The 15,534-nt window shown below is 47.3% G+C and overlaps 1 protein-coding gene across 1 annotated transcript in view; it reads left to right on the top strand.

Annotated features, from left to right (window-relative positions):
• Positions 1-3,656: 3,656 nt before the first annotated feature.
• Positions 3,657-15,534, top strand: part of LOC120842795 (cytochrome P450 2H2) — a 98,645-nt gene continuing 86,767 nt past the window's right edge. The window contains exon 1 of the mRNA XM_040213974.3: positions 3,657-3,773. Within this exon, the coding sequence (XP_040069908.3) occupies positions 3,657-3,773 (117 nt within the window). The remainder of the gene's footprint in view (positions 3,774-15,534) is intronic.

Genomic DNA, 15,534 nt, shown 5'->3' with positions numbered 1-15,534 from the left:
CTCTCGCAAGTTGTAACTCAACCATCCCGAATTACACCAACATCATTGAGTGTTTTAGACCTTGTGTTGACCACCTCACCTGAACTTGTCGCTCCCATATTTCACTTGCCTGGTTTAAGTGATCAGGCTTTGCTTCAATTCACATTAAATATCTCCGTTCATGGCAATGACAGCCACAATAAATACATAGGAGATTTTAAGAAGGCTAACTTTGGCGCAATTAACCTTGCGTTATGTTTTTTTCTGGACGAGTATCTACAAGAATTCAACGGCAGGTCTTTGAATATTAACTGGAATTTATTTAAAGATAAAGCAACTTTTTTCACAGATACCTAATCATACCGCTGAGGATGGTCCCATCAAACCGAAATTCACCTTGGTTTAACCAGTCATTGAAAAGGCTGTCGAATAAGAAAAAACACATGTTTCGTTCTGCTAAGTCATCCAATTCCCAGTCCCGTTGGGATATCAACTTCCCTGCAGCAAATGATTACAAAATTGCACTTAAAAAAGTCAAAGATTCATTCTTTAATCAAACATAAACTTACGTGCTTATAAATCACCCGAAACAATTTTGGAATGTTGTTGACAAAGTTGATGATTACGTTATAACACTCCGAGATTCTGACGACACAGCAATTCCCAGCAATGAATGTGCTAGTATACTTAGCACTTTGTTTGCTTTAGCGTTTTCTGCCAATACAAGCTATCCTTATTTTCATCATTCAAGTTTTCAGGGATGGACCCAATTTTTACAGACACTGTCGGTATTGCAAGTATAATCGAAAATCTTAAGATATCGTCATGCTCTGGTACTGATAACATAAATTCTAAATTTTTAATTAACACTAAGATGTATAGCTTGATAATCCTGACTAAACTGTTTGAGCAATCTCTTGATACAGGTTGTGTACCTGAGGATTGGAGGGTCGTGAAGGTGAAATCAGGCGACAAGCATTGTTCAAACAACTTCCGACCGATATCACTCACCAGCATTGCATGTAAAATCATTGAACATATCATTTCTTGCAAACTTTTCACAGTCCAATTTTTTCTTTAAACAGCACAGCACGGATTTCGCAAAACATTTTCAGACTTAGCTTTTATGTTTCACACATGATATTCATTCCATCCTTGATCGTGGATCTTTAACAGGCTGCATATTCCTCGATTTTTGCAAAATCATTCGATAAAGAAACTCACAAACTATTTTTCCTCAAGCTGAGTCAACTTAACTTAGACCCCAATGTACTTGCATAGTTGCATTGTGGGCGACCGACCCGAAGGCGTTAGCATAGTCAAGGAAGGCCACACAAAGGTCTCCACCGCCCGTCCGGGCCACATCCAAGCGCTCCTGCATCGCGAAGTTGTGTTCAAACACTCCGTCGTGTGGCATGAATCCTTTCTGGCACTGTGACAGGACGCGGTGGTCAGACAGCCACTGCTGCAGACGAGCCGCAAAGCATCCGGCGTGGAGATTCGCGACTGTGCAACCGAGGAAGATTGGGCGCCAGTTGGCGGGGTCTTGCCGATCTCCCTTCTTGTAGATGAGGATCGTCCTCGACTCCCTCCAGGTGTCTGGCACTCCGCGATGACGTAGGCAGATGTTGAATGCCGCCGCAAGGAAGGAGGCCTCGGGATCGACAGTTCGCCAGTGTTGGTAAGTCAAGTGGTCGCCGCCGGGCGCCGTACTCTCGCAGCGTCGCAGGCGGGTCGCCACCTCATCGTCAGTGAAGGCAGCCATAGATATCTCGCCTGCCGCTGGCACTCGGGTCATGAGGAGGTCCGTGTCGACCTCCCTAGGGGCCCATGTGGAGGTAAAATGGGCCTGGAGCTCGTCCAGTGGGACTGGAAACTGCGTGGAGGGACCCTCGACGATGAGTCTCACTGCCCGGCGGCGGTTGCGGCGATACAGGGACTGGATCTGCTGCGGGCAGTTGGGATTGACTTCACGGCGAGGCTTCCCTCCAGATGTTGCGGAGGGGAGCTTCACGGCTGTCGTCACTGCCTCAATTGCGGCGTCAAGAGTGGCGGTGAAGCTGCTCAAAACCGCAGCAGACACCGGTTCTCTGAGTAGCCTCCTCAATCGCTTTGTGTGTTCAGAGAGCACGCAGGACTCGTCGGTCGGTTCCCATGGCACTGGGGTGCCGGCAGGATCCTCACAGTGGCCGACGTCACCGGTCTCGGTCACGTTGCCGGCGTCAGTTTTGTCGTTGGGGGTTGAGCTTCTTGGTGTGCTCGCGACGTCTCGGTCCCCGGTGTTGGGGGGTCTTCTTAATACTAGTTCTCAGCCTTCTCCAGTTGGCTCAGGTGTTCCCCAAGGTTTCGTCCTGAGCCCTATCCTGTTTCTTATGTATAATAATGCCCTGCCAACAAATATATGTTCATCTGTGAGTCTTTGTGCCGGGCGCTGTGTGATTTATTGTGAAATTAACAGTGATTCTGACGTCCATCTTCTCCAGTTTGATATTAACCGCGTTTCTGAGTGGTGTGATTTGTGAAACATGAAACTTAATTACTAACCAATGCAAATATATGCGTGTTTCTCGTCGTGATATAGAATGGCCCTTTTATCATCTAAATAAGCACTCCTTTGAAGCCGTAGTATCGTATAAATATCTGGGCGCGCATGTGTCTTTTAACCTATCCTGGAAACTCCGCGTCGACCAGGTTGTAAACAACGCGAATCGCATGCTAGCCTACCTCCGCATAAACTTTTATCTTGCGCCCATTTCATTAAAATTACTACTTTGTAAAAGAGTAGTTCGCACTAAATTGGAATATGCTGCCTCCGTTTGGGGATCCAGGTCAGGAATCTCTTCAATCAACTGCTATCGTACATATTGTGTGACTGCATTAAAATCATGCTTATCGCTACCTCTACTTTCTGAGCGTATAAATTGTTTTCGTCTATGTCAGTTTCATACGATTTATCGTAACAACCCGCTTCTGAAAGAAAGGCTACTAACAGCACCTCATTATGTTTCAGCGTGCATCGATCACCATCACAAAGTTTGTATTCCACCTAGTCGCACGAAACATTTTCATAGTTGAACATGATTGTAAACCTGAGACTGGGGCAGGAAGAGAACACAACAGAAGGTAGTAAAAGAGGAGGCAACCTCAAACTCCAAGGAGTTTGAGACGTTGCCGCCTTTTTTACTACCTTCTGTTGTGTTCTCTTCCTGCCCCAGTCTCAGGTTTACAATCATGTTCAACTTACACCAGCTCGCCTGCACTCTGACTATTTCTTCATTTTCATAGACTCTTTTGAAGTTAGCCTGGTGATGAAAGAAGACGACAGCGATCAGAACTGGTGGGGAGAAGAAAGAAGAAGTAAGATAGAATAAACAGGTCTGATAAGCTTCCCCAGTGTGGCAATAGTTTGTAGACCACTACAAATTTGGCGCAGCCAACAGGATCAGCAAACTCTGGGTAACCTTTAACATAGATCCAAGTTCTATTCAAGAAATTGTATTTTCGAGTCACAATGTTCAAGATGATGCCACGACAGATCTTCCTCGACATATCAGTACACCAGAGTTTATTGAGCTGGTCACACAGAGGGCAAATAAGTCAACGACGGAACTTCTCAGCTCCAGATCCGTCAATGTAAACCTGCAACTGTCAGTTTTAGAAGAAATGGTACTACAACCATGTCAGAGATTATCGGAAGAGACTTCGGTATCTACCTCGAGCACGGCAATGATGCTAAAGCCATGCACCTACAGCAACAGCAGATAATCCAGCAAAATGAGTTGATGCAGGCCATCGTATATCCTTCATGAAATAAAAGGAGAAACCTAGATCTGAAACAGTGAAGCCAGGCATGTTGAACGGATATTTATTGAGTCCGGAAAGATGGACTGACTTTTATGAGTATGCTTTAATGAAGCACTTCTTGCACTAAGAGCAGGACCGCATCAATAACATGCGCCTTTTTCTGACGGGCGTCGCAAAGAAGTGGTTTGAACTTCGTCTAGTGGACCACCCGGAAGCAAGCTGGAGTGATTGGAAGGCAAGTTTTCTCGACAGTTTCAAGAGGAATCCCGTAGATAGATGGGATCAAACTCTATTCCATAAGTACAAGACAGGTCTGATCCTCGAATGTTTTTTTGAGAAGAGAAAGCTCATTCAGCTTGCCGAACCCCACCTGCCAGAGTCGGCAATAATCTCATTGATGCTTCATGGAATTCCACGTGAAATCCCAAAATAAGTACAAGCTCGAAATCTCAAATCCGTCGAAGACCTGCTTCAGAGCTTGCAAGACATCAACATCCCCAGAAACCCCATCGACAGAAGTTTTCCACCTCGAGCTGTCGCGCCCATGACACCAAACTCCAGCCATGCCATAGATAGAAATCTTCAACATAACGCTGTAACGCAGCGTACAACACCAAATGATGTGCGTCAGCAAAGGCGTCCGTGGGAACAGTCAAGTTACAACTCTAACCAGAACCAGGCGGTCCGCTTCACGGATGCCGAGGAGCAGTCGGGAGGTTCAGGACAAGAAACAAAAACAAAAAAAAAAAAAACGAATAAAGGAGGGTGGTCAGTCTCACCCGAAGATGCCAAATGAGACAGTACTTATCTTTGAGACCCTTACATATCACCGCTGATATAGATGGTCGTAAGACGATCATCTATGTAGATCATCAACAAGACAAAAACAGACGTACTGAAGACCTACTTAGGAAAAACAATTCAAGTTCAAAGTTCTGATGCGGAAAAAATCTTTATGAGGAATGGACAACGGTCACCGTTAACTTCGAGGGTCAAAGTATTGAAGTTGTTGCTCTGGTAATTGGTGGTGTGGATTATAACTTCCTAATCTCACGGCCAGACATGAAACGGCTAAAAGTGAACATCTACTGGGATGATATAGTCACACTGGAAAAGACGGCTGACCGCATATGTTTGGCCTGCAATCCTCTAGGTACTCCGCCGCCAAAGCTTATTACTGCAGCTGAAGACATTCCTAAGTTATACCCTGAATTGCTCAGCATTGGCAGCTACCCTCCAGCTACCCCCGAATTCACGGTGCCCTTCAACATCAGTGACAAGACAGTGGTGCGTAAAAACCCCTATAACACGAACAGAAAGAAGAAGGTGTGGCTCGAGCAGGAGTTGCAAAATATGCTATATGCAGACATCATCAGGCCTTCGGTGTCTCCGTTTGCCTCACCTATCACCATCGCACCCAAAGAGGACGGGACCTTCAGGCTCTGCACGAACTGCCGTGCTTTGAACAAAAAGACTGATCTAACTCCTTTCCCAAAGCCATGAATTGAAGCCATCATAGATGAAACAGCAGTTTGCCGATGCTTTTCGCGGATTGACTTGTGCAAAGGATTTTGTTAGGTGCCCTTACCAAGATGTATACAGCGTTCACGACACCCTTTGACCTGTACGAATATAACCGCCTCCCATTTGGCTGGAAGAATTCCCCTGCGTGGGTTCAGAAGATGATGAACCAGGTCCTGAATTCGTATCTAGGGAATTTTTTGCAACGTGTACATCGACGACATCATTGTCTACTCTAAAACAGAGGAGGAACACCGGCACCACTTATCAGAAGTGTTCTCAGCACTTAGCTCTGCAAAACTGAAGGTTAATTTCAAGAAGAGCGAGTTCTTCCAGACCCAAATACAGGGTGTCACAAAAGAAAATTTACACGGTCTTTTTTACCGCAAAAATAAACTAGGCATCGCCGAACGCTCATTCTCCGCCCTAAGGTAGCGCTAGAGGTCACAACCAGATGCCAAAGTTTCAGCCCGATCCGATAACTTAATCCAAAGTTATAAAAGATTTTCTAAAAATGTCAATGGGAAAATGGCGGCCGACGGAGTTTTCAAACACATGGGGCTCTATGGCACCAGAAACCGAAAACGGGCCAAAATGGGCTCCATTTTTCCATTGGCATTATCAGAAAATCACTTATAACTTTTGATTAAGTTATCGGATCGGGCTGAAACTTTGGCATCTGGTTGTGACCTCTAGCTCTACCTTTGGGCGGAGAATGAGCGTTCGGCGATGCCTAGTTTATTTTTGCCGTAAAAAAGACCGTGTAAATTTTCTTTTGTGACACCCTGTAGTTTTCCTCGGCAGAGTGTTTAACGGCTCTACAAAAAGCACAAAAAGAAGAGTCTGTGGCAAGGGTTTCCCAACTGGTTAAGCCGTATGACGTACACTCTCTCCGAGTGTTCCTCGGTCTGGCAGGTCACTTCAGAGCATTTATTAAAGACTACGCTCTGAAAACAAAATGCCTCACTAGGCTCACACAGAAGGATGTGATATTTGATTGGACGGGAGAGTGTGAGAGAGCGCACCGATATATGGTTCAAGCTATGTCCTCGGACACTATCCTATCTTTACCAGATTTCACACCCCAATTCGAACTAAACACGGACGCCTCTCATTATGGGACAAGAGCCGTGCTTTACCAACGAGACGCAAAGCAGCCCGCTCACAAGCAGCTTCGGGTTGTGGGCTACCACAGCTTTATGTTCAACAAATCAAAGTTCAATTACACGACCACAGAAAAAGAGGCAACGGCAGTTCTGAAGGCTGTCCATTATTTTCGGTCGTACCTGGAAGGGTACGACCGAAAATTTTCACAGACCACCAAGCCTTGACTCACCTTCTTAAAATGACACAGCCAAAAGGTAGACTTGCGAGGTGGGTCAATGAGCTCCAGCAGTCCCAGTTTGACATTATACACCGCCCTGGTTTACTGCTGACGGACGCCGATGCTCTTTCACGCCTTCTTATTCCTCTATGTGACGGAAGTCAGGAAACTGTAAACCGAGCAAAGCTGTGGGAGGGAACTGAACATCTATTCTTTGAAGAGGGCAAGTTCCAAGCACCTCCTTCAATGACTCCTAGTTTTACAAGAGTATCATGAGCCCAGAATCCGGTGGACACGATGGCTTTTGGCGAACCTACAAAAAGCTCACCAAGAGGTTCATCTGGCCAAACATGAAGCAGGACACAAGAAAATACATTCAGTCTTGTCACGAATGTCAACTTCACAAGGCAAAGTTCAAGCAAGCTACAGACGTAATTACAACTTCGGAGTACTCAAAGGAACCATTTGGGGTTGTCCACTTGGACTTCGCAGAGTTGAAAAAGAAGAGAGGAGCAAAACAGACGCAAGCGTTTCTCATTTGTATTGAGGAATGCGCAAGAATGGTAGCCACTCGAGAAGATGTGAACAGCGTCATAGCTTTGCTCAACTGAGAAATGTTCAATAACGTCAAGGTAATAAAATCCGACAATGGACCAGCCTTCAGAAGCAAGAAGTTAGAACAACGGGCAGGACAGCGGAGTACTTCACTGAAGTTTTCCGGGCCGTACCATCCTGCAGCCAACGGCCTGCTGAACGAGCAGTTCGGGACATGAAGCAATACATGAAAGTGTACCCAGATTTTCCAGGAGGCTGGAAGTGCTGTCTCGAAGCAGCTGTGTCTCAGCACAACAGATGGTACACGAAGTGCCTAGGATGTAGACCGATCTTTGCGGCCACTGGGAAAGTTCCCTTTCTATCGGCCGATCATAAGCTGGGGTTAAGAAAGAAATTGCGACTCAGAGAAATACCCAAAACAGACGCCGCAAAACAAAAGTACAGGGGCAACATGAAACAAAACTGACAAAAGACACAACGCCGCAATACCAAACCTAAAGGTTGATGATCTCGTTCTCATCAGAAAAGGAATCCCGGGGTCAAGCGCCAGTTTTTCTGGGCCTTACCGCGTTGTGAAAACGGCTGCCCAGCAGGGCATATTGAAGACGATTTGGTACTTGGGCCCTAACGAGACTACGGAGACTGCCTGAATTGGAAATTTTTTTCAGTATCGTCCCAGGAGGGATGACTTCTGAAGCCCGGGAAAGTGAAGTGAGCCTGGTGATGAAAGAAGACGACAACGATCAGAACTTAGACCACTACAAATACAGTGTGACTGCATTGAAATCATGCTTATCGTTACCTCTCCTTTCGCAGCGTGTAAAATCGTTTGGTCTATGTCAGTTTCATACGATTTATCATAATAACCCGATTCTGAAAGAAAGGCTACTAGCAGCACCTCATTATGTTTCAGCACGCATCGATCACCATCACACAGTTTGGGCTCCACCTAGTCGCTAGAAACATTTTCAGATACTCTTTTATTCCCAGCACCTCAACAATCTGGAATCACCTTCGCGGAGCCATCGCCGAAATTACTGATTGCACGCGTTTTAGAACTGCCATAGCTAGTTATTTCTTATGAAGAGCCATAACAAGTGTATAATACTTTTTCTTCTATGCTGTTTTGTTTTATTGACCTTTGTACCCTACTCCCTTCTGTAACGCCTCTGACTCTGACGGTAAATAAACACATAAATAAAAATAAACTACTCTGCGCGAGTTTCACGAATTGAAAGATCATCTTAGTAATCCTGTCAATGAATTTTCACAGCTTTGCAAAGATGATTGTTAAGGCAGCTCGCAATTTTGGCAACATTCGTAACCGACCTGTCGAGACACTGACCTCCAGTGGCCATAAAGCTTGCCCGAAAGGCTTAGAGGACTGCCTTTTTAACTGTCCGGCGAAGTCTCCATTCCAGCTTGTCTGTGTGCTTACAGGAATATCTCTTGCAATCAGTTTAAAATTTGGGTGAGAGATATGTGTTGAGATGAGGAACCTTATAGACGAACATGAGCGCGTTGGTTTTGATAACTTGTTACAGAGAGAAAAAACAAAAAGGACGGGCAAGGACGGACATCTCAACCATTAAGAGCGATTTGCTTTCGCGATTCGTTTCTTATCGTGTCGGCGGGCACACACAGTGAGGTCATGGCTCGTTTTTAGTTGATTTGACGGGCCAATAAGACAGTCCACGCACTTCAGGCTTGAAATGACTAACTTTCGATTATGCGGCACCAGTGCTGGACAGGTTCAGATGTCATGGCTATTCTTTGTGTTGCACTTGCTATTTCCTTCAGAAAACGTCCTTCCCTTTCTGTGTTTTTTTTTTCTACAAATTTTGTTCGTCAGGGGGACGTAACCCTCCTCCATCCCCATTGCGATGGTAAATAAAATGCAATTAAAAAATTCATGTTGTAAGATGAGAGCAATCATACCCGTCTCTATACACAATTTATCATGCCTGGAAGCAGTAAAAATGCGTCCAAACCGACCTTCATTCTCGGCAACTTTACGGTATCTTAAATTTGTGAAAAGTTCCAGAATCCAAAATTCAAGGAGTGCATTCGGTCGTGACGAGATGTCATAAATAGCAGGTGCCGGTTGGTACCGAAACATAGTGGTTATCTAGTATCCAGAAGACACTGTGCAGCACCTCGCCGTTAGAAACACTCTAAGTTTTTGAAATGTATTAAACGTATATTCCCCTCCAAGCCTCAATCTGAGGTCGTAGCGTTATTCCCCGCATTGCTCGCTGTACAGGTGGGAGTGTACCCCTCCGAGCAAATCCAGTACTCCCAATACACTACGGCTATTGATTTTATTCGCCGCTGTAGACCTCACGCAAAAGGGTGAAAAATAATAACCGCACAACAAACATCGCCCCCCATTCATGTTAAACAACTAGTAGGCCTAACACAGCAACGATGAACCATGTCATAGCACTCGCACTGCTCACCCGGGTAATCAGAAGGGGGAAGGCACTTCCTTGGCATTACGTGGCGTCCGAGCCTCCGCTGTTGTTAGTGTTGACCACAAAAACGCTCATTTTTTCCGGAGCAGCTCGAGCTAGTTTAAAATTCAGTGACACGTTCAGAGAAGCATAAAAAGTTCACACTCTCTGCTGAACGTGTGTTGCAAGCCAATGGCATCGAAATTGTTTTTTTTAAGAGAAAATTTGACTGCAGAATCCCATCGAGTTATCGACAACCTTGTGTAAATCTCATGACAAAGTGTATTGCCATAACGGCCGTCTCAGCGGGCGCTGATTGCTGCGTCCTCTTTTGAGGATGTCCCACATTATTTATTTATCAAATAGCAATTTGATTTTATCAGTCACGTCGTTTGACGTGGCAAGGTCTGTCGTTAACCAACAAGATGAAACATGTTATTGGCGCCGAGTGTCCTCTGGTCAAAGCACGAAAATGAGAGGTGATCCAGAAGAGCAAAAAGTAAACGCTAGTGCTACTGCAAACCAACCTCAACTCTAGGAGTAGCGCAGAGCATCGCCCATCGAACATTCTTTGTAGTTTGCAAACACCTAGCTTAGAACACTTCTGCGAAAGCTCCAAATGTGAAAGCTTGTGCCTCTTCTCCTGCGCACTCACTCTTTCTCCAGCACTCACGGCGCCAGTGTATTGTTCATGCCCAGATGCCGCCATACCCCATGCCTCGCCATTCCCACAAGAAAGCAGCGTTGGAGCTGCGAGTGCTGCAAAGGCCACGACTGGCCCTCGTCCTGAGCCGCCAGGTGTGGCCTGTACAAGCAGAGCTGGAGGCCGCACTGCGGCATTGGAGCGGGCCTTTGCTCCCGAGTGCGATGCCCGTGTCGTCGCTTTCCAGAAGGAGGAGCAACGACAAAGGCACAACATGTGCTGCAGATGCGGCTGCTTCGGAATCAACTTCCTCATCAGCGTCGCCGCGATAAGCTGTAAGTAGAGCTGCCGCAGCTCGAGAACAAGATAAAGGAGTGGCAGCTGGAAGCATTGGGCTGCCATCCACAATGGTAACCAGCTTTTAGGCAGGAGTGTTTTTTGTTTTTTTTCTATTTTAAATGTACCGTAAAATGTGTATGTATATAATGCTTTATTATCCCTGGAATTATTTTGAAAGAAATTGTTTGTTTGGGCAGCCTAAATTCGGTCTGGCAATGCATAGCATCAATGCAACATTCCCATCCCCCCAAGTTTTTTTTTTTTTTGCAGTTATTGTATTAGTTTGGGTGATAGTTGCAGGGAAGTAGAGGGAAAAACTACGTGGGTATACTAATATTTTTTCTCTTTTTTTATTCTGAGGAGGTAAATTTAATCCAAGTCTAGATGATACGAGCTACCGCCCGTTACAAAGGGTACAGCCAATATCCATTCATCCATCCATCCGAGAAATTTAACCAGTGGAGTATGACTGCTTACACTTTCTGGTGTTTTTTTTTTCTTTTTTCTAGCTCTCCTAAATTCTTGTCAGATCAATATTAGTCTCCTGCAGGGCAATTTTGCTGTTTCAGCAAGTCCCTCTTATTCCTTTTGCTATTCACCGAAAAGGGCAAAATAAGAGAAGAGCTTTGTAAAGCAAGAAGAAGAAGCATATCCGCTGTCATTCAATGAGCTCAAGCGGCATAGAAGATGTTGCTGGAGAACAAAAATGTGTGTGTGTGTATCTTTATACGCCTGGAACTCAGCCTGCCGCAACGGGAGGCATGTCTCCCAGCTGTAGATGAGCTAGCCAGTGCGGTACAACCGCTAGCCTGGGGTCTTTAGCATTCACCACGCAGTACTGAGACACGACCGCATACCCGTACGATGCTGATTCCGATAGAAACAGGCGGGGGTGGGGATTGAACCCAGGATCCCTGGGTTCTGCAGCGTGAGCTTTCGCTCCACGTGCTCCTAGCTGGTGTGCGCTAGCCCACTCTGCCACCGATCTCCCCAAGATGTTGTTGTCTGCGCCTCAGATAAGTTTTTTTGCTTTTTTCGCACACTCCGGGCGCAAATCAGGCACGCCTTGACAGAGAGCACGTTTCTGTCGAAATGCTCAAGGGGTGTAAAAGATATGCTGTGCACCGCGTGTCATTTAGTGACAACTATCTCGTTTCGTTTTAGAGCGCAGCTCTTGGGGGCCCGTTTCCGGCTTGAGCGGCGTCGCCGTCGCCGTCGCTGTCGCCGTCGGCGTAACCGCGCGGTGCATCATGGGAAATGTCCCATAATGCACCGCGCGAGCCCCCCACCGGGGTCACGTGACCTCGTGGGGGGTCACGTGACCCCCCCCCCCCGAGGTCACGTGACCCCCGAAGTCACGTGACTCCCCTGAGGTCACGTGACCCTCTCCTCGAGGTCACGTGACCCCCCGAGGTCACGTGACCCCCACCGATGTCGCCTGACCCCCCGATGACGTCATCGTCACTGATGACGTCGCCGGCATCCACATCGTCATCATCACTGATGACGTCAGCGGCATCCACATCGTCATCGTCATCATCACTGATGACGTCACCGGCATCCACATCGTCATCGTCATCATCACTGATGACGTCACCGGCATCCGCATCGTCATCGTCATCATCACTGATGACGTCAGCGGCATCCACATCGTCATCGTCATCATCACTGATGACGTCAGCGGCATCCACATCGTCATCGTCATCATCACTGATGACGTCACCGGCATCCACATCGTCATCGTCATCATCACTGATGACGTCACCGGCACCCGCATCGTCATCATCACTGATGACGTCACCGGCATCCACATCGTCATCGTCACCACTGATGACGTCACCGGCATCCACATCGTCATCGTCATCATCACTGATGACGTCACCGGCATCCACATCGTCATCGTCATCATCACTGATGACGTCACCGGCATCCACATCGTCATCGTCACTGATGACGTCACCGGCATCCGCATCGTCATCGTCATCATCACTGATGACGTCATCATCACTGATGACGTCATCAGTGACGTCACTGACGTCGTCACCGGCATCCGCATCGTCATCGTCATCATCACTGATGACGTCATCAGCGACGTCACTGATGACGTCACCGACATTCGCATCGTCATCGTCATCATCACTGGTGAAGTCATCAGTGACGTCACTAATGACGTCATCGGTACCCGCATCGTCATCATCACTGATGACGTCATCAGTGACGTCAGTGATGACATCATCGGCATTGGGGGTCACGTGACCCCCAAGGTCACGTGACCCCCCCCCCCTGGTTAGTTTAACCCCCCCCCCCCCCAGTGCCCTTCCCTCCTCCTTCTCAAGAGCTGCGCTCTAATTCGGCGTTACAGGGAGTTGTAAGCGGCTTTCATTTTAGAGCGCAGCTCTTAGGGGCCCGTTCCCGGCTTGAGCGGCGTCGGCGTCGGCGTCGGCGTCGGCGTCGCCGTCGGTGTCGGCGTCGGCGTAACCGCGATCCTCGTAACCCTCGTGAGGGTTACGACGGTTACGAGGGTTAATCTCATGAGGGTTACCCTCACGAGGATCACGAGGGCCACGAGGGTTACTTACCCTCGTAACCCTCACGAGGGTTACGAGGGTTAGTTACCCTCAAAAGGGTTACCCTCACGAGAGTTACCCTCACGAGGGTTACTTACCCTCGTAACCCTCACGAGGGTTACGAGGGCTAGTAACCCTCATGAGGGTAACCTTCACGAGGGTTATCCTCACGAGGGTCACGAGGGTTATGAGAGTTACCCTCACGAGGGTCACGAGAGTTACCCTCACGAGGGTCACGAGAGTTACCCTCACGAGGGTCACGAGAGTTGCCCTCATAAGTGTTACTAGGGTTACCCTCACGAGGGTCACGATAGTTATCCAGGTCACGTGACCGCCCCTGGGGTCACGTGACCTGGGGATACCCCCGAGGTCACGTGACCCCCCGTTGACGTCATAGCCACTGATGACGTCATCAGTGACGTCACTGATTACGTCACCGGCATCCGCATCGTCATCGTCATCATCACTGATGACGTCATCAGTGACGTCACTGATGACCTCACCGGCATCCGCATCGTCATCATCATCGTCACTGATGGCGTCATCAGTGACGTCACTGATGACGTCATCGGCATCGTCACGTGGCCCCAGGTCACGTGACCCCCCGACGTCACGTGACGTCCCAAGGTCACGTGACTCCCACAAGGTCACGTGACCCCCCGCCACCCGAGGTCACTTGACCCACCCCCTCAGTACCCTTCCCTCCTCCTCCTCAAGAGCTGCGCTCTAATTCGGCGTTACAGGGAGGTGTAAACGGCTTTCATTTTTTTTACTCTGTTCATCCGAAGAAACGCCTAAAAAGGTCGCGTGGAACCTTCGGAAGTTCAACACGAAGCCGCTTGGAGACTATGTCATTGCTAGGTCCGTTCGTCAAACTCTAGACGAGTTAGCAAGGCCCGAGGGGAGCAATTTTGGGGTATAGTCGGCGTTTTTATTAACAGGATTTTAAAATGACAGCCATTGAGTGCTCCAGTGCTTTCAAAGACGAGCAAGGAAAGGTGAAGTGGGAATTAAATGACCTTCTGAATGAGTTGTTGCGCGAAGAATGTTTATCGCCTGAGCTTCTCACTGACGGACGGCATTGTCAATCTTAAAAAGCGTGTTGAAGCACTCGATACCGAACAGTATCATGCGGCTATTATACTCGCGCGTTTTGAACACTTATTGAAGGGAGAGATTTCCACAAAAGAGCCGTTAGCATGGAGCGAAGACTCGTTGTTAAAAACAAAATAAGCTAAATTCTTTATCAAGGGACGTTGTCGACGTACAAGGAGAATATTCAACATGCATTTGTAGAAAACAACAAGAGCACTTTATTCATTGAATTCCCAAGAGTGGTGATTTTCAGTCTGAATTGTTACCACTCAAGCCGAAACTGGCACACTGGCTCAAACAAAACCTAGAGCAGCCTATCACTGTACGCTAAGTGGAGAAGGCAATAGAGGATTTGAATTTCGGGAAATCGCCTGGACCGGATGGTTTCAAAGCCGAGCTTTATAATGTGTTTAAAGACCAAGTGGTTTCTTTTTCGCACTCTGTTTTCTGAAGAGCACCAATTTAATGTTTTCCCTCCGTGCTTTTTGTCTTATCATATTGTTTTCATCCCAAAGTGCGAAGATGGAATGAAGCTCCCTCTCTTGAAACGTACCGACGGATTGCTCTCATGAACCTCGATTATAAGTGTTTGATGAAGGTGCTGGTGGAATGACTACAAGGAGTGATCAACCCTGGGGTCGGTCCTCACGAGACGTGTGGTATTAAATGGAGGACTTCTACTACAGGTAGATTTCAAGAAAGCCTTTTACGCGCGTCCGATAAAATTCCCTTTTCTTTTAGAGCATGTTAATGTAGGTTCAGTGCTGCGTGATGATTTACGCATGACTATCGTAACTGTGCCACCAGCCCTGTGGTGAATAATAGTGTGACAGAACGCATTCCCTTTATACTTCTGTGCGGCAGGAATGCTTCTTCATATTGTTTACGAGCCCTTTTGTTTAAATGTGATCCGTAGTGGGCATATACGTGGCCTTAATTTGAAAGCCAGCGAAGTCCGTTATTTGACCTACGCCGATGACCTGCCTAATTTTTGCGTTGATACAAAGGGTGTCAAGAACGCAGTAGGACCAACAGAGAAGTTCTGCCTACGAGTAGTGCCGGGAATTGGCAAAGGTGTTTGTGTTTTCTTTTTTTTTTTTTAGCACAGGCACTGGGCTTCAAAGCCTACTGTTTATGAAGGCGTCATGTGGGCGCATAAGCCAACGCGTTATGAAGGGGTTCCGCTGTCGTGGAAGCATGGACTATTGAGCGAGGACGCGTTGCGCGCGATGGCGGATAAGTGTGTATCTGTGT

Source organism: Ixodes scapularis, unplaced genomic scaffold (assembly GCF_016920785.2).
Source record: "Ixodes scapularis isolate PalLabHiFi unplaced genomic scaffold, ASM1692078v2 PGA_scaffold1__304_contigs__length_218370807, whole genome shotgun sequence".
Taxonomy (NCBI): domain Eukaryota; kingdom Metazoa; phylum Arthropoda; class Arachnida; order Ixodida; family Ixodidae; genus Ixodes; species Ixodes scapularis.
The sequence above is the reverse complement of the archived record's forward strand: the minus strand, read 5'-3'. Positions and strand labels throughout refer to the sequence as shown.